At 56.3% G+C, this 18,839-nt stretch overlaps 1 protein-coding gene across 1 annotated transcript; it reads right to left on the bottom strand.

Moving 5' to 3' along the window:
- Nucleotides 1–59: 59 nt before the first annotated feature.
- Nucleotides 60–17,341, bottom strand: Col1a1 (collagen type I alpha 1 chain). The gene is made up of 51 exons (XM_046420432.1): nt 17,110–17,341; nt 15,423–15,617; nt 15,267–15,301; nt 15,129–15,164; nt 14,936–15,037; nt 14,113–14,181; nt 13,825–13,869; nt 13,609–13,662; nt 13,388–13,441; nt 12,823–12,876; nt 12,645–12,698; nt 12,258–12,311; nt 12,124–12,168; nt 11,951–12,004; nt 11,790–11,834; nt 11,582–11,635; nt 11,212–11,310; nt 11,080–11,124; nt 10,883–10,981; nt 10,723–10,776; nt 10,447–10,554; nt 10,305–10,358; nt 9,980–10,078; nt 9,788–9,841; nt 9,598–9,696; nt 8,850–8,903; nt 8,582–8,635; nt 8,435–8,488; nt 8,281–8,334; nt 7,792–7,836; nt 7,595–7,693; nt 7,290–7,397; nt 6,736–6,843; nt 6,477–6,530; nt 6,277–6,330; nt 5,947–6,054; nt 5,805–5,858; nt 5,642–5,695; nt 5,356–5,517; nt 5,146–5,253; nt 4,889–4,996; nt 4,733–4,786; nt 4,524–4,631; nt 4,148–4,201; nt 3,926–4,033; nt 3,502–3,555; nt 3,058–3,165; nt 2,685–2,964; nt 2,386–2,576; nt 1,728–1,970; nt 60–1,603 (listed from the first exon to the last, which is right to left on the bottom strand). Exons 1-51 carry the CDS (start codon nt 17,210–17,212, stop codon nt 1,457–1,459), a joined length of 4,389 nt encoding a protein of 1,462 aa, XP_046276388.1. The 5' UTR covers nt 17,213–17,341; the 3' UTR covers nt 60–1,456.
- Nucleotides 17,342–18,839: the final 1,498 nt, after the last annotated feature.

Here is an 18,839-nt window from a genome sequence, read left to right as displayed (position 1 = left end):
CCCAGGCCACCCCCTCCCCCAGCTCCCAGGGAGGAAATTAGGAGACCACTGCTGAGGTGTTTGGGTCATTTCCACATGCTTTATTCCAGCAATCAAAATAATTAAAAACATCTCAAATTATTATACACATACAAAATAGGTACAGAGTCTCATTTCCTCCCTTGCTTCCTCCCACCCTATTGGGAAAAACTGTTTTGTGCTTTGGGAAGTTGTGCTCTGAAACCCGGATGCAGGACAGACCAGTGGAGAGGTGGGGAGGATGGGGCACGGCTGCAGAAGGGGGAGGGTTTCAGAGGAGGGACAGGTCAGAGAGCGGCAGACCCAGAAGCCAGTGGAGAGAAGGCGAGAGGGAGCAGGCTGGAGCCTGGCGCTCTCTCTCTCCATGTTAAATAGCACCGTCAGAAAAAAAAAAAATTCACATGAGTCCCCATCCACAAAAAAAGAAAAGGAAAAGAAAAAGAATGAGAACAAAGAATTAAAAAAGACTGAGCCAAAGGAATATTTGCTGGTCTAGGAGGCATCTCAACTTCTATAGCACCAGAGATTCCTTCCCCACCCCACCCCATCACATAGATGTAGCACCTTTGATATAAAATGGGGAGCTGCTGCCGCCCTGCCCCCATCCCTGTCCCCACACAGTTGCCCCGGTGACACAAAGACAAGAACGAGGTAGTCTTTCAGCAACACAGTTACAAGGAACAGAACAATCTCTCCCACCCAGCCCTGCGCGCATGCGTGGGGAGATTGGCATGATGTCTCTGTTCTGTTGTGGCCCTGCCTGACTCTCCTCCAAACCCAGTGAGGGGCTAGGGGCTCCCCTCCGCATGGCCCCCTTGAAAACAAAGTGGGGCGTGCTGCAGGGGACAGGGGATGCCAGAGGGTAAGGTTCCTTTGGCAGTCTGAGAACCCCAGGTCCCCCCAGGGTTTGGGGGTGCTGGGTGGGAGAAATGGGCTGGGGGCTCAGGGCCACTTAGATGTTTCCGCATTGCCTTTGGTTGCTGGGTAGACAATGCATTGTTTTCTGTGTCTTTGGGGGAGACCTGGATATGGGGAGCAGTGGAAGAGAGGCCCCAAGATGGGGTGGAGAAAGGAGTAGAAAGGGCAGCCTTGGGGTATCATAAGCCCAATGGGCAGAAAAGGACTTACCCCCACATGGGTCTTCAAGCAAGTGGACCAAGCTTCCTTTTTTAAAAACTTATTTATTTATTCTTTTTTTTTTTTTTCCCTTTGGTAAGGTTGAATGCACTTTTGGTTTTTGGTCATGTTCAGTTGGTCAAAGATAAAAACTAAGTTTGAGAGATGAATGCAAAGGAAAAAAAATATTTTCCAAAGTCCATGTGAAATTGTCTCCCATTTTTTGAATTTTGGAGGGATTTCAGTTTGGGTTGTTTGTCTGTTTCCAGAATGGGGAGAAAGTGGGCTGGGTGGGAGGGAGCCAGGTTGGAGTGGAGGGAGTTTACACGAAGCAGGCAGGGCCAATGTCCATGCCGAATTCCTGGTCTGGGGCGCCAATGTCCAAGGGGGCCACATCGATGATGGGCAGGCGGGAGGTCTTGGTGGTTTTGTATTCGATGATTGTCTTGCCCCAGGCTCCGGTGTGACTCTGGAGTGAGGGGAGGTAAAGGGAGAGGGCCATTACACATGGGGACAATGGACGGAGGGGAGCCACCCTGCCCCCAAAGTCAAGGCCCAGAGGGGCGGGGCCCTGCCAGAGCCTGGGGTCTTACCGTGCAGCCGTCATAGATGGTGCTGTAGGTGAAGCGGCTGTTGCCCTCGCCCCGGAGTTCGATTTCGTTGGAGCCCTGGAGGAGCAGGGACTTCTTGAGGTTGCCAGTCTGCTGGTCCATGTAGGCCACGCTGTTCTTGCAGTGGTAGGTGATGTTCTGGGAGGCCTCCGTGGACATCAGGCGCAGGAAGGTCAGTTGGATGGCCACATCAGCAGGGTCGGAGCCCTCGCTGCCATACTCGAACTGTGAGGCAGGAGAGAGAGTGAAGAGTGAGTGACCACATGGGGGCCTCTAGTCCCTGGCCTCCCTGCTCCTGAGTCTTTTCCCAGAGTATTCCCAACTAACTCCCTCCATCCTCCTACCCTTGAGAACTAGGGATTGAACCCAAGAGTGATACCCCCAGCCCTTTTTAAAAAATTTAATTATGACTCAGGGTCTTGCTAATTCCCCAGGCTGCTCTCAAACTTAGAATCCTCCTGCCTCAGCCTCCTGAGTCTCTGGGATTATAGGTGTGCAACATGGCACCCAGTCCAACTAACTTTTCTGTCAAGAAGGGTGTCACTTGCCCCTGGGGAAGACCTTGTCCACTCCAGGATTTCTCCCTCCTAACTTGGCTAGCCCATCTCCTGAAAGTGGTTCTAGGGTCCAGCTCACGCACCTGGAATCCACCGGTCATGCTCTCGCCGAACCAGACATGCCTCTTTTCCTTGTGGTTGTTGCTGATGTACCAGTTCTTCTGGGCCACGGTGGGCTGGGTGGGGTACACACAGGTCTCACCTGTCTCCATGTTGCAGAAGACCTTAATGGCATCCAGGTTGCAGCCTTGGTTGGGGTCAATCCAGTACTCTCCTGCAGTGGGGCAGGACAAATAGTTAGGGGATGTGGGTGGCCAGTAACATATGGGAGGTGGGACACAGATGGCAGGAGACGGAGATAATGGGCAGCCGGGGCTCTCACCACTCTTCCAGTCAGAGTGGCACATCTTGAGGTCCCGGCAGGTGCGGGCAGGGTTCTTGCGGCTGCCTTCAGGGCTGCGGATGTTCTCGATCTGCTGGCTCAGGCTCTTGAGGGTTGTGTCCACTTCAAGATCACGGTCACGGACCACATTGGCATCATCAGCCCGGTAGTAGCGGCCATCACCAGCCTTCTCTTGAGGTGGCTGGGGCATGAAGCTGAAGTCGAAACCACCGCTGGGAGGACCAGGGGGACCAGGGGGTCCAGGAGGGCCGGGGGGACCCTGCACAGAAACAGAGGAGATCAGCCGTTACCAGTGTGTCCGGGGACTCTTGGGGCTGGAGAACCATGAGGCAGAGAGGGTGGGGCTACTTACAACAGGACCAGCATCACCAGTGCGACCGCGAGGTCCAGGGGGACCGATTGGGCCTGGAAGACCGTTGAGTCCATCTTTGCCAGGAGAACCAGCAGAGCCAGGGGGACCCTGGAGGGGGAGAAAACCATTGCAGAAAACCGGCTGGAGAGCCCAGGGCCACCCCACCAAGAAGCCCGCCACTGTCCCTGATGGCTCTGATTCCCGTGGCTCACAGGGCCAGTCTCACCTCTGACCCTAAGCAGCAGCCTCACTGGTTTCCACGGCTGTGCCAGGAGACAATATGTGGGGGACGGAGTGAGCAGTGGGGAGAAGACTTTCAGGATCCTTTTCCCTCCCCCATTCCTTGTCCCTGGGGAACTCAGGGATGCCTATGTCCCTGGCAAAGGGCCCCGAGGTGAGCCTGGACTGGGGTTCCAGGCGGAGGAAATGAAAAGCATGACTTACACGAGGACCAGCAGGACCAGAAGCTCCAGAGGGACCTTGTTCACCAGGAGAGCCCTGAAAGGTAGAAGCAAGGGAGGTTCAGGCCCCGCGTGGATCACAGGCCACCTGGTGTGTGGCTGGGGAGGTGAGGGGCAGTGTGGGCAGCCCCCTCCGCATTCTGGAAGTCTAGCCCCAGGCTGTCCGTATGCTGAGACCTCTCCCACAATCCCTCTCTGTGCACCTCTCTCCCTCCGGGAAGCTACTTGGAAATGCCCCAAATCTTCAAACTTGAGTCCTCACTAGGGAGGTAACAGAATTTCTATCCAGAGGGAGAGAGTGGGGCACAGGTTTCCTGGCTCCCATCACTCAGTACAGCCTGGGCAGATGACAGAGGAGGCGCAAAGGCAGCGGGGGACTGGGGGTGGGGGCGGTTGTGCATACTCACAGGAGGGCCAGGAGGACCCTGGAGACCGGAGAAGCCACGGTGACCCTTTATGCCTCTGTCGCCCTGTTCGCCTGTCTCACCCTTGTCACCACGGGGGCCTTGAGGTCCCTAGGAGAGAGGAGGGGCCAGGCCGTCAGGTGGAAGTTCTGTTGGTGCTCAGTGAGGGCATTGTCCATATCCGGGCGAGGGTACGGAGGGCATGGGGGTTGTCATGGTACTTACAGCGGGACCACGGGCACCAGCAGGGCCGATGGGACCAGCAGGACCAGCAGGACCCTGGGGAGAGCAGAGAGAGCATTAGATGCTGGCCAGGAGACGCTGAGGCTGAGACCTCCCCTCAGCTGGGTCCCTCCACTGTGGCTCTCTCTCTTGACTCCCAGACGAACCTCCCCAGAGCCAGGCTTCGTGTGAGCTGGGGTAAACCCCATTCCTCGGGGGAGACGGGGGTCTTGTCTGGAGAGGGGTCTCGAGGTCAGTTTTTCCAGGGAGGCTGGGGGCCTAGACATCTTACAAGACCTCTCTTCCCGCAGCCCAAGGAAGGGAGCTGTCTATCCCCAGGCCTGGAAGGCCCTGGCCTGAGCTGAGCCCAGCTACTTACAGTCTCACCACGATCGCCACTCTTGCCAGCAGGGCCAACGGGGCCGGGAGCACCAGGAGCACCAGGAGCACCAGGGGGTCCAGCAGGGCCAGTCTCACCACGGTCACCCTAGGAGGGGAGAGCAGGGGCATGTGGGCCAGTCCCAGCTGAAGGGGCCAGGCTGGGCGGGTCAGTGGCAGGGGCGGCAGGCAGGGCTGCAGCTCTCTTACCTTGGGGCCAGGAGAGCCATCTCGACCAGGGGATCCTTCAGCACCAGGAGCTCCCTGAAGAGAAAGGGGAGAGAGATGAGTCCACCAGGAAGAAAGCTCAGGACAGACCCACAGGCCCTGCTGTGGACACTGGCTCAGAGGCTAGGGACTGCTCACCTCACGTCCAGATTCACCAGGGGGTCCAGCTAATCCAGGGGGTCCCATGGGGCCAGGGGGGCCACGTTCACCACTTGCTCCAGAAGGACCTTGTTTGCCGGGCTCACCCTAAGAGAAAGGAAAGAGTCAGGCCAGAGACAGGGTGTGGGGGCTGAGACCATCTCTATCAGATCTGTCTTCCTTGGTCCCCACCCCTACCCAGTACCCTTCAAGTCCTAGGATGGTTCTTGAGGACTCTAAAATGAGGGGGCACTTACCGAGGGGCCAGGAAGACCAGGGAAGCCTCTTTCTCCTCTTTGACCAGGCAGACCAACCACACCACGCTGTCCAGCAATACCCTGAGGTCCAGGGGTACCAGGAGCACCCTGTGGGAGGCAGAGGTGGGTGAGGTGCCTCACGGAGACACAGGGTCCACTCCCCAGCTCTGGACACGCCCCAGAGCCTCAGAATTCTTAGCTGGCACTCACAGCAGGTCCGTCAGCACCAGGGGATCCTTTTTCACCAGCAGGGCCAGGGGGACCAGGGGGACCAACTTCACCAGGACGTCCAGCGGGACCAGTCTCACCACGGGGACCTTTGCCGCCTTCTTTGCCAGCAGGGCCAGGAGGACCAGGGGGTCCAGCATTTCCCTGGATGAGGACAGGAGGGGCTGTCAGACTCCTGTGACTTCTGAAGCATCAGAGAGGCCTCAGTGGAGCCTGCCATCCTCCTGACAGAGTGCCCCTGCCGCCCCGGCTCCACACGGATACTCACAGAGGGGCCAGGGGGACCGACTCGGCCAGCAGCACCAGGGAAACCAGTAGCACCCTGGTAAGAAAGAACACAGCACAGTCAGGAGAACTGTCACCTCACCTGGCCCAGCCCCCTCGGAACACTGGCTCTGGGGAGGCTCCGTGGAGAGGCTGGTGATACTCACAGGGGGACCCGCGCTGCCGCGAGCACCTTTGGGTCCAGGAGCACCAACGTTACCCTGCAAGAAAGAGCAGAGGTGTGAGGTCCACGCCAGCCTCGGGTCCAAGGCTGCTGGCAGCTTCACTAGCAGGGTGTAAGGTACTCACAATGGGGCCGGGGGGCCCAGCGGGTCCAGCAGGGCCAGGAGGACCGGCATCGCCTTTAGCACCAGCATCTCCAGGTTCACCTTTAGCACCAGGTTGACCATCAGCACCCTAGGGAAGAGAGAGAGCAGTGAGCGGAGAAGATACAGCCACAGCGGGGCAGGGAGGGCCTCTGGGCTGGCGGGGACAGCGACGAGAGCAGGGAGATGCTTGGGCGGGAGATGACCCCTCTCCACCTTTCTCCCCGGACTCTCTGTCCTCATTCAGTCACCCAGGGTCCCATGATCCATGTCCCAGTTGGTGATAGGGAATGAAGGGGATCTTGATACTCACAGGGGGGCCAGCGAAGCCAGCAGGACCAGGGGGACCAGGTTCACCACGATCTCCCTGGAAGGAAAGGAGGCGAATGGGAAAGATGTCACAACGTGGGGAAAGGTGGAAAGTAGAAAAGGGAGGGGACCGTGAAGAGGGACAAAAAGAAGGCAGATGGCAGAGGGCTGAGCACGGGTCTTAACAGGTGCTTCTGTACTTACAGGGGCGCCACGGGCTCCGGTGGGGCCAGCAGGGCCGCTGGGACCAGTTTCACCCTGAGAGGCAAAGACAAGAAGCTCATGGTCAGGGGCCATACCGAGTGCTCCCGGCAGAGGAGCCCAGGAGAGCCTCCCCCCACTGGTCCCTCCAGCTTCCTAGGCCACTCACTTGGTACAGCAGGACCTGCCTACCCCTCAGAGCCCTGCCCAGGCTTGCTGGGGAAGGTGTGTTAGGAAAGAAGAGGAAGAGGTGGCCACTCACCTTGTCACCAGGAGCACCAGCGGGACCAGGAGGACCAATGGGGCCAGTCAGACCACGGACGCCATCTTTGCCAGGAGAACCATCAGCACCTTTGGGACCAGCATCACCCTAAAGACAGGGAAAAGCCTGAGACTTCCAGTGTGGGGCCAGGAGGTGACGTGTAGCATTCTGCTTTTGTCCGGGAGCCCCGAGAGGCCCTAGCCAGCTCTGCACCACTCTGCCCGTGCTGAGGATACAAGATTCATTCTGGGGGGCGGGGAGGGCCTGTCTGTGGATGTGGGCAGAACGTAGGTGAAGAGGCCCCTGACTCACGCAGGGGATGAATAAGGAGGCCTCCATCAAGGACATGTCCCACCTGTCATCACTATAGTGACTCATGGGGAAAAGGGACAGGATTGAAGTCAGAGGATTTGCCAGTAAAGGAGAGAGAGGGGAAGGAGGGAGAATTAAGGGCAAGAGGGAAAGACCCCAGGAGAAGGAGAGATGCTGAGGGATCCAAAGCAGGAGGAGAGACGGGAGCCAGGAGGCTCACGGGAAGTGGAAGCTGAACTTACTCTGTCTCCCTTGGGGCCTGGAAGACCAGCTGCACCACGTTCGCCAGGCATTCCCTGAAGACCAGGGGCACCCTGGCTTCCAGGAGCTCCAGGAGCACCAGCATCACCCTAAGTGACAACCAAGAAGACTGGAGTGAGACCCAGGGCCCCAAAGTGGGTCACAAGCCCTGAGCCCCTCTTGACATCTCCCAGACTTGGTCCTAAGGCCAAAGACAGGCGTCAGCTAAGAGGAAAGACTCAGAGCTGAGGCTGGAGGCTGAGTGCAGCACCCCCACCCCCATATCCCAGTGTCACCCTGCCCTCACCTTGGCACCATCGTTGCCAGGAGCACCGTTGGACCCACGAGGACCAGCAGGACCAGGGGGACCTTGCACACCACGCTCACCAGGGAAACCTCTCTCGCCCTAGAGGGGAAGGAAGGCCATGAGATGGCTGCTCCAGAGACAGGCCCAGCCCAGGCCCAGCGCATGGAGGCAGGAGCAGGGAGAGAGAGTCTACTTACTCTTGCTCCAGAGGGACCAGGGGCACCAAGATCTCCAGGAACACCCTGAGGGAGAGAGGGAGAGTGACAGTGAGCACAACCCACTAGGGTTCTCCCCACAAGAAAGAACTCCTGTCCCTGTTCCTGGAGGCTGGCCCTTGGGGCCCTTGAGTAGAGATGAACTTCTCAGTATGGAACTGGGAGTTTCCCCAAGATTTGTCAAAGACCTCCCTTCTTCCCAGAATGGCAATCAGAAGGCTTGAGGGAAAGCCAGAGTGTTCCAGCAACTCATTAAAAATGTCACCCAGCCTAGGAGCCATGCGGCACCTTATAGACTATATCATATAGCACCCACATCCCTCTGTGTAGCTCCCTTCAAGATAGGAAGTCCTTCTGGGTATTTACCCTTAATCCCTCTAGCCTCTGGTCATCTAATTTAGCTAGGGGCTGTGGCCTATTCCTCTGTATTTCCTGCATTCCTCATACCTCTGGCCAGTTGCTACTACTTACCTGTTCACCAGGTTTGCCTGCTTCACCGGGAGGACCAGCGGGGCCAGGGAGACCCTGTAAGTGGGAAATAGAGAGGGAAGAAGAAGGTTTAGAATCTGGAAAAGAACAAGGAGGCCCCCCTCACCAAATCCCTTTTACCACCATGTGGCCTCACCTGGAATCCAGGGGAGCCAGCAGGACCTTGTTCACCTCTCTCACCAGCGGGACCCTGTCATGGAGGGAACACTGTGGTCATGGGAAGGCCGAGAAGAGGAGGGGTCTCCTTTCCCTATCCCTAGGCCTCCCAGTCAGGGACACTTACAGCAGGGCCGGGGGGTCCCTGAGCTCCTGCTTCTCCATCTTTGCCAGCAGGACCCTGTGGGGAGAAGGTGAAGAACTCAGGTGGCAGCAGCCGGAAAGGGTGTAGTGGGCAGTGGGCAGTGGGCGGGGGCTGGGGCTCCCAGACACAGCAGTCTCCCTAGGGGCTCATAGATCAGCCAGGTGACTGGCTGGGGGTACAGACTTCTGTGTCCCTCCTGCGGGGAGGGGCAGGGATGGGAAGGAGCTAGAGACTGAAAGGAGAGACTTACAACAGCGCCAGGGGGTCCAGGAACACCACGCTCTCCAGCTTTGCCAGGTTCTCCCTGTGCAGAAGGGGGTCAGAGTTGAGGCCCAAGGAGGGGAAACTTTTTTGTATCAGGGATTGAACTCAGGGGTGCTTAACCACTGAGCCACATCCCCAGCCCTTTTTATCTTTTATTTAGAGACAGGGTCTTGCTAAGTTGCTTAGGGCCTTACTAAATTGCTGAGGCTGGCTTTGAACTTGTGATCCTCCTGCTTCAGCCTCATGAGCCACTGGGATTATAGACATGCATCTATAATCCTTTTCTAAGGGGTTTTCTTTTTGAAAAGGCCAACAGGCAGGCTCTGTTCACAGGTGGTGGTCCCCTGGGGAGTGCTTTGCTGGTTTTTAGTGCTTGGTCCCTTAGCTCCCTGCCACTCCCCAAGATGCCCTCTCAGTCCCCTCCTTTTCCCCCTTGCTTTCCTTCTCCCTGTTATATGCTTGCCGTGATCTGAACTGCAAAGGGCTTTTATCTCCTCTGGGATCTCCTTATGAACCCCCCAAAAGATCAAATTTTGGGGCCACTATCATAAAAGGACCATGCTTTCTGTGGAGCGAAGGCACCAATGATACTTATTTCCAGGGGCAGAGCAATGCTCGAGGTGCCAGGAGGGGCAATGAGTCACTCTACGTCACACAGCAAGTCATCAGAGTTGGGCCTAGAGTCCAAGGCTCTTGCCTCTGGGGTGTGTCTGTCCCTGGCACTGAATACTTACAGCAGCACCTTTAGGTCCAGGGAATCCCATCACACCAGCCTGACCACGGGCACCAGGGGGACCTGGGGGTCCAGGACGACCATCTTGACCAGCGGGACCCTGAGGGTGGGAAACATGGTGGTGTTGAGGACAGAACAGAGGCAGACGGGAGGCTGGAGATGGGTAGAGGCCTCAGGGGTGGCATACTTACAGGGGGGCCAGTTTTGCCATCAGGACCAGGGCTGCCAGGGCTTCCAGTCAGACCCTAGTGGGAAAGCAGAGGTGTGAATGGTGGGAGGAAGGACACCAAGAGCCGGCCAGGGGGGCTCCTCCAGAGTGCTCCTCCCAGACCCTATAGAAGGCAGGGTCCTGGCTGAGCTGGGCTGGAGGGCTGGGGTCTCACCTTGGCACCAGGCAGGCCAGCTTCACCAGGGCGACCAGCTTCACCAGGAGAACCTTTGGGACCAGCAGGGCCAGGAGAACCACGTTCACCAGCAGGACCCTGGTGGGGAGGAAGTCACAGGAAGCATGAGGTCTTGAGCTGGGCCTGGTTCCTATGGGCCAGTGGGTGCTTCCTTCCAGCAGGGGTGGGCAGGTGGGCTTTGAGGGGCATTGCTTGGGAAGGGGCAGCAGCCACAGTGGGGAGCTCATGACCATGGGGTGGCGCTGGGAGGGAGGTGATGGCCAGGGAGTGGTGGGCCAGCCTCCCAGCAGTGAAGAGAGGTTACCTTGGGACCAGCGACACCATCTGCACCAGGGAAACCACGGCTACCAGGTCCACCCTGCAGAAGGAGAAGAGGCCGGTGAGCCCAGAGTCACAGTCCAGGGCACCAGCTGGGCGCTGGGGGCAGAGAAGGGAAAAGCACTTACACGCTCGCCAGGGGGTCCAGGCAGGCCAGCAGGTCCAGGTTCACCTCGGGCTCCTCGCTTTCCTTCTTCTCCAGCAGGGCCAGGGGGTCCTTGAACACCAGTGGGGCCCTGGAGCAGGCAGGGAAGGTGACGTTGATGAGGAGCCATCCTGGTGCCAGCCCTGGAGCCTGAGGCTGAGCCTCCAGCACCAGGGCCTCCCCAACAGACAAGGGGCACCCGCCCTGCCCGGATCTCCCTCAAGGGGTCGCAGGGCAGGAGTGTTGGTGTGGGACTTACGGGTTCTCCTTTGGCACCAGTGTCTCCTTTGTTGCCAGGAGCACCAGGTTCACCCTGTGTGGGAGAAGGAGAGGATGAGCTGAGGGCCAAGTGGCGTGCGTCTTCATGCTCCCCACAGGGGGCGCTCTGGAGTCAGTGCTCTGGAGAGGTGTGGACTTACGCTGTTACCCTTGGGACCAGGAGGACCGCTGGGGCCCTGGGGTCCAGAGGGGCCTCGGGCACCAGGGAAGCCAGGAGCGCCAGCAATACCGGGAGCACCCTGTGAAAGGCAAGACACACAGTTGAGTAAAGGACTGGAGGGCAGAGGTGGGGGGAGGTGGGCGTCAGGGGAGCCCTGAGACCTGGCAGGATACTTACATTGGCACCTTTAGCACCAGGTTGTCCATCAGCACCAGGGTTTCCCTGTGGCACAGAGAAAGGAGGGTGAGCAAGAGGAAATGTCTCTAAGGTTGGAAAATGGCTCAGGGGACACTAAGAGGTGACACTTACAGCGGGACCAGCAGCACCAGCAGGGCCAGGGGGGCCAGGCTCACCACGAACACCCTGGGGACCTTCAGAGCCTCGGGCTCCTTGGGGACCAGCTTCACCCTGGATCAGAGGGAAGGTCACATCAGAGACCATACAGGGGAACCCAACCTTACCTCTGGATGGTGAGGGGCAGGGGGCAGGGCAGGGGGAGGAGAGACAGGGACAGGAGACCAAGAATGAGGACTCTAGGATCTGGGAAGTGGACATCAGGACAAAGGTGTTGATATTAAGTTTCCCTCTTGCTTCTCTGGATTCCTCTGGTTTGGGGAGCAGGGAGACAGCCATCCCTTGGCCAGTGAGAACAGTGTTCAGAGGAGGGCAGGGGTCTCACCTTAGCACCAACAGCACCAGGGAAACCAGGAGGACCAGCGGGGCCAGTGGGACCCTGTGAATGAAACGGAGGCATTAGCAAGAGGAAGAGTCAAATGCTGGGACAGAAGAGGTGTCAGACCCTCACGGCCCACTGCTGGTTCCAGAACCAAGAGCCAACACAGAGACCCTCCCTGTTCCCAGGCCTTAAGTCCAAGGGCCATACTCACAGGAGGACCAGCAGCACCAGTAGCACCATCATTTCCACGTGCACCCTGCAAGAGAGAGGGGAAGCCCCAGTTATGTCCACTGAGTGCTGGCCAGTCCCTGTAGATTTGGGGGAACACTGTCCACAGCCTAGGGAATCCCCCAAGGATCCAGGAATACTTACAGCAGGGCCAGGGGCTCCAGGGCGACCTCTCTCACCAGGCAGACCACGGGGGCCCTAACAACCAAACCATGAGAAGCCGAGTGAGATGGAAGTCAACCTCCTGGTCCCCCAAGCCGCCATCTTTCCCTAGTACCCAGCTCCTCTTCCCTCGAGAACTGTACACATTCACTCACCATCTGGCCAGGGGCTCCATTTTCACCAGGGCTACCAGGCTCACCCTACAGGACAGAGAATAGAGTGAGGAATTCATGCATGGTGGGACTGGGAAGGGGAGGCAGGGGACCTGGACATTCCCACAGCCTCTTACCTTGGGACCAGCAGGACCAGCATCTCCCTTGGCACCATCCAAACCACTGAAACCCTAATATAGGAAAGAGGCCCAAAGTGAGATCCTGTGGAGGAGGTAGACCACCTTGACACCCACCCAGATCTGAAAAGGAGCTTCAGGAGGCCACCAGAGCCATTCCTCTGTCTCTGAGCTAGACTAAACCCCAAATGGCCCAATATCCCTCCAGTTTCTTTACTGGGATTTCATCCCCATGGAAGGAAATTCTTTCACATATCTACCCCCACACCCCTTGGGATTTCTGTAGCTGCCACCCACCAAGATGCACACCAGGATCTGTTGGGGAAGGGGCAGGAATGATAGAAGGTCCAGGACTTTGGGAGCTTAGATGACCCAAAGGGGACTTACTCTGTGTCCCTTCATTCCAGGGAGGCCAGCTGTTCCAGGCAATCCACGAGCACCCTGGAGAGAAAAGCAAAGGAGACAAGGAAAAACCATTAGAATAACTTTCATAACACTGAAAGTTTTCCAAAGGCACAGATGCAGTGATGTGGAGGGGTCTGGCCTCAACCCCTTACTCACTCACCTGAGGCCCAGGAGGTCCACGCTCACCAGGACGACCAGGTTTGCCAGCTTCACCCTGGAGGGAGAGAAAAGACCGTCATGCCCAGGTCCTGGGGCTGAGAAAGTGTGGAAGGTCTCAGTCTTCTTGAGATTGCTGAAGGTCAGGTTAGGGGTCCCAAATCTTTCTTTGAATCTAGAGCTCAGTTTAGATCTACCATGAACACCTTTCTTTGGTGACATTTGGGTCCCTCCAGAACTTTTTTTTTTTTTCTGAAACCAGCATTTTAATCTCATCTTCTTTGCCCCCAGATCACTTAAACCTGAGAAAGTCAGAGGGATAGGGGGATCCCTTTAAAATGACTGGGGGAGGGGAGGAAGAGTCAACCATTCTAGGGAAAGCATCATTAAAATGTAAGTCATTGTTCAAGAGCAATCTTGGGCATGACAGTGGAGGGTGGCAGGGGACTTGTCCTTCTTCCTCTGGGCATTAGCCCCAAAGGTGATGGGGGGCACCCTGGTAGAGATTACAGGACCCAACCCATGGAGGCCATGGGGTCAGATGGCATCTTCTCACTAGGGCTACTTACATCATCTCCGTTCTTGCCAGGGGGGCCAGGGGGACCTCGGGGACCCATGGGACCCTAGAAGAGATAGAAGGAGAGGTGGTTAGAATCTCCAGGACAAGGAAAAAAAAGAAGGGGAAGGTTCAGATTAGAAGGAGGTGATGAGGTGGTCCCCAGGTGAGGGTCGTTTTAAGGGAGAAGTCCGTGTTGGCAGAGGAGGGTGTGTCGGTGGGGAGAGTGCTTACTGAAGCTCCAGGCTCGCCGGGCTCACCAGGGGGGCCTTGGAAACCTTGGGGACCCTGGAGAATAAGGAGAGAGGGATGAGGTCAGAAGGGCAGGTGTCTGCCAAGCTGTCCCCATGTCACCAAAAACTCTCTGAGCCCCTTCTCTGCCCTCATCCAAATCTCCCCACCAACAGTCCAAAGCCCAAGATGGAATATGAAGATCTCTTGGATACTCACAGGTGCGCCAGGGGGGCCAGGGAGACCACGAGGACCAGAGGGACCCTAGAAGAAAGGAGGCTGTGGTGAGACTTCTGTAGGAAAACACAATGTGGAAGAAGTCTTGCTATCCCCCTTTTGCCCCATTGGGAGCATAGTTGTCATGTAGCCTTTCTAGACGCTGAGGCCCCAAAGGTGGTAGCCTTTACTTCCCAAGCCTTCTTGCCACCCCCATATGCCTATATCTCTGGCCCATCTCCTCTGGATCCCAATCCTCTTCTGTCATTTCTGCTCCCCCTGGTGGCTCACCATGGGGCCAGGCACGGACACTCCAGCTGATTTTTCATCATAGCCATAAGACATTTGGGAAGCGAAGTTCTGGAAAAAATAAAAGAGAGAGAGAGAATGCATGAGAAATCAGCACAGGACAGGAAACTGAAAAGCAGAAAACACATCCAATAATGGGACAAACTGACAACATGTGCTTCCCCTTGTGATGTTCTGTCAGACAACAACATTGCTTACGAGATTTTCTTACCCAAAATGCATCTCCAGAATCTAATATAATCATACAAATTAGGGGGACAGATTAACAAAATGACTGGCCTTTAGGAAACTTTCAGTGTTATGAAAGACCCAGGAAATAGTCTCAGGAATAGTCTACATTCATGGGAATTAAAGAGATATGATGATTAAGTGCAATTCATGATCCTGGAGAAAAAAAAATGCTATAAAAGACATTGTTGGGATATTGGTAAAAATTGGACTGTATATGAGATAATCATTTTGGATCGATGTTAAATTTAATCATTGTGCTATGGTCACATAAGAAAATGTTCTTGTTGAGAAAATAGCTCTGGAATATTTAGAAGCAAAGGGACATCATGTCAGCAACCTATCCTCAAATGGTTCAGAAAAAAATACTGACATTATGTATATATGGAAATTGATAAAGCAGATGCGACTAAGTGTGATAGTTATATGAAAATTCTCTGCACTAATCTTGCAATTCTTCTGTTAAGTTTGAGACTATCTCAAAATACAAAGTTATGTCATCTGCCAACAACAACAACAAAATAGTAGGGAGGGGGGCACATGTGGCCTTCGGGGAGAGACTTGATTCTCCACTTACTCCTCCAAGGCCAGGGGGTCCAGGGGGTCCAGGGGGTCCGGGAGGCCCGGGAAGTCCAGGATTTCCAGGGATGCCATCTCGTCCAGGGGGGCCTGCGGGTCCCTGTAAGGGGACAAGGGCGGGGCCGGGGTGAGCGCAGGCAGAAACCACGCCCACTCTAGCCTCCCGAAGCCCAGGGAATCCACCGGCTTACCCTTGGGCCGCGGGGGCCAGTGTCTCCCTTGGGTCCCTGTGGGGTTGGGAGAGAAGAAACAAGAGGCCGGTTAGAAAGGAGAGGACAGTGAGGATGGACAGATGGACTTGACGGCAACAGTAAAGAGCCCAGGATTACCTCAACTCCTGTGAGGTCTTGGTCCGTGGGTGATGCTGGGGGAGAAGAGGCACAGTTAGAGGTGGTTTGCCAACGATGCTCCCGGTGGCAAAAGCCTCCGAGAAGCAGAGCGAGGGAGTGGCCCAGACCTCCCCTAGGCCAAGGCCTGAACCATACCGGCGTCGTCGGGGCAGACAGGACAGCACTCGCCAGGGGGGATTTGGCCTCCCGGACACTTGGCGTCATTAGGACAGACCACTTCATCGCACATCACTTCGCCGTTGTGGCACAGGCAGATCTGGCAGGGCGTGGGTTTCCAGACATCGTTATGAGCGCGCCTGAGGCCGTTCTGTATGCAGTCGACTCCTGGGACTGGATAAGGGGGAGAAGACGCGGGCTGTTAGCGGCACCCGAGACCCTTGCCTCTCATCTCGGGGCACCAGGGACCCCAGATCTACACGCCCTTTCCCTCTACGAAGCACATTTCGATTTTCCATTCCCGCCTCCTTCCCCCTACCCCACTGTCTCCCAAGTTCTTAAAAGCTCCGCATCAGCGTCGGTGACAGCGCGAGGCCCCCTGGCCAGGGCGGCTAGCCAGTAACTCTTTCCAGTTCTCAGGAATTTAAACAAAGCTCGAGGCCGGGGTTGCTTCCAATTCCAACCTCAGCCCACGGGCGCTGAAGCCAAGTGAAATAAAAAGCCATGGCGGGGGGTGGGGGCGGGTAGTTGGGGCCGTATCCAGAGGGCAGGCTGTGGGGAGTGGTTTGGCGTAGAGACCAGAAGAGGGGGTGGGAGGAGAGAAGGGAGGTCCAGCCCTCATTCCGCCCTCATTCCTTGGGCAGGTGGGATGGCGTAGGCGGAGCCAGAGTAGGGTGGGGCGACTTTTAGCGGCGTCCCGCCCAGAGACTTGAAATGTTCCCCTAAAAGTAGGATACATCCTAACCCCCTGCTCTCAAATATCTTAAAATCTTGTTTTCGGGGCTAACATCAACCCCCCCAAAACCAACCAGTGCTTCCGGGTCACTCTTTAGCCACAGAACCCAAAGATCTCAAATAATGAAATTAGCCAGGCCCATCGCGCTAGCATCTACTTAGACGGTCACTAGGTGGCGGGCAACGCTAAGCAAAGGGAACGGGGAGGGGCCAATTTCCCTGGACTGGCTACTTGTTTTAGGAGCAGGGGTTACCCATCACTAGATTTATTTTCCAGTTCTAGAACTGGGGTCTACGCCTGGCAATAACCCAGTTTCTTCCAACTCCCTCTCCCTTGCGGGAAAGTGCGGGACCCAGAAGCGCAGCGTTTAGCATTAATCAGCAGGGGGCGCAAGGACGCCGCCCTGCCAAGTCCGCGCCAAACTTTCTGTCCTCCAACCCGCCCACTCCGCACATCCCATCCCCCAGCAGCCCAGCACCCCCGCGGTCCCAGGAAAACTGTCTAGCCTGTGCAGAAGGCAAACAATCTTTCCTTATGAATCATCCCACCGCCTTCCCGATCGCTTTTACATCTTGGGCTCCAAACCTTAGTTCGGCATCCCTATCTCATCTTCCCCATCTTCGACGTGATCTGCCCGTACCCGCGCCCAGATCCCCACTTTCCCCGTTGTACTCCACAGTGCACGCTCGGGATTTCCTCCTGTACCGTCTCAAAACGTGCTCTATTCTCACGTTCCACTCCCGGGAAGTGTTCATCCCAACCTCCACCCTAGGGTAAAGTCCCTCTTCTCCCAGGGTGCTGAAGAAGAGCCCCCGCCATGTCCCTTCTATCTCTGAGTTTCCAAAGCATCCCGAGTCTCTGTTTAAGCCCTGGATCAGGCTTAGGGCGCGGTACCAAGTAGCCTTGGACTCCCAAAAGTTTGGAACTTACTGTCTCCCTCTTGGTCGTTGACCTCGCCTTCCGTTTGGCCGTGCGTCAGGAGGGCGGTGGCCGCTAAGAGGAGCAGGAGCCGGAGGTCCACAAAGCTGAACATGTCTAGACCCTAGACATGTAGACTCTTTGCGGCTGGGGTGGGGGGTTAGCGACGGCTCATGCGTGGCCTCACACTCCGCGTGCCTCCTGCTCCGACCCCAAGGAGAAACTCCCGTCTGCTCCGACAACTGGCCCGGGCCCCTTTTATACGGTCCTGATGGAGTGCTGGGAGGAACCCTGCCCCTTAGAGAGGGGGAGCGGGCCGCCCGTCCCCCAGCCAATCAGAGCCGCCTGGCCCGGCCCCCAATTTGGAACGAAGAGGGGGAGGAGGAGGGAAAGGAAAGGAAGGGAGTCCACCCGACGTCTCCCCCCTTTGCAGCTCTGCCTCCCCAGCCCCCCAGCCCAACCTGGGCCAGAGGTGCTGCTGCTGGAGTGTTGCTGGGTCCTCAGTAGAGTGGGGGCTACAGAATGGATAGGGATGCCCCTTGCCTTTCTTCCCAGGACCTCCAATCTGGAGGAAGTTGAACTGGAAAGCTGAGTGGGGAGCCTTCCAAAGGTGGAGGGGTTGGGGGTGTTTAGGAGAGGGTCTTCCTGACCATACCTCATTAACTCTCCTCCTAGCCTTTGCAAGAGCTAAGGAATGGGTCTAGAGTGGCTAGCGAGGAGCCTCTACTGAACAGAAGAAACAGGGAATACAAAATATGGGCCCGTTATGGGGGTACCTCCTGGTGTGTCTGAGGGTATGGAAGTTAGGAATATTTGAGGACTAAATTAGATATTCCTTTATAGACATTAGGAATCAGATACTTGGAGGGGATGCTGGCAAGGTATTTTAAAAAATGTTTTTACATTTATTTATTTATTTATAGGGTGTCGGTTCTTCCTCCATGTCTGAAGTTCCAAGACAGCCTAAGACGACCATCCTCCTTTCCCCAGGCATGATGGAGTGGGTTGGGGTGGAGAGGCTGAGGTGCAGGGTGAGAAACTTGGCTGTGTCTCTCCAGAAGGAAGTTTGGTGTTGGGTGATGGGGCAGGGCAGCAGGGTAGGGGTGGGGGAGTACTTGGGACTCAGAGGTGTGGAGAAGGCTTTGCAGTCCCTTACAACTCACTCCCCTGGCTGGAACTGGGGGATGAGTATGTAGGGAAACGAGGCCTATGATCATTGATAACTTAGAAAAGGGTCTTGTGTCTGCCATGACTGTGGCCAGAGGCTAGTAAGCGACCCCTCCCCTCTGTACAGTCAATTCAGAGAGTTTGAGTGGAGGGCACTTGGCCAGGGAATGTGTCCTGGTAGCTGCGTAAAGCCTCTTCTCTGGAAGTACCTGACGTACTCAGGGTTGGGGACACATAGAAGAATTTGGGTGCCTGGGGAACCCGGCCTTTAGGGCTTGAGATGGAGGTAAGGGGGAAGTTGAGTGATCTTATTTTAGAGGTTACTTCTCATTGCCTCACCGCTTTCCTGAAAGCTCTGACCATTGCTCTCTGTTCCTAGGAAGCAGGGACCCTGGGAACAAGGGCAAATATTTGGAAATTAGCATCCTTCCTTCCCCTAGGTCTCCAACTCCTAACAGTACTCCGCCTCAACCCAATCTATCAGGGCCCTCATCTGCCAAAATCTATGGGTCTGAAAGGAGGCAACGGGGTCTCCTCATTGTGCCCCAAAAGCTCCCCTCCCTCCTATACCACTC

This window comes from Marmota monax, unplaced genomic scaffold, assembly GCF_021218885.2.
Source record: "Marmota monax isolate L192 unplaced genomic scaffold, Marmota_monax_Labrador192_F-V1.1 WCK01_AAM20220418_F8-fsc00064, whole genome shotgun sequence".
NCBI lineage: Eukaryota > Metazoa > Chordata > Mammalia > Rodentia > Sciuridae > Marmota > Marmota monax.
Note: the sequence above shows the minus strand (reverse complement) of the source record. Positions and strands in the feature narration are given on the sequence as shown.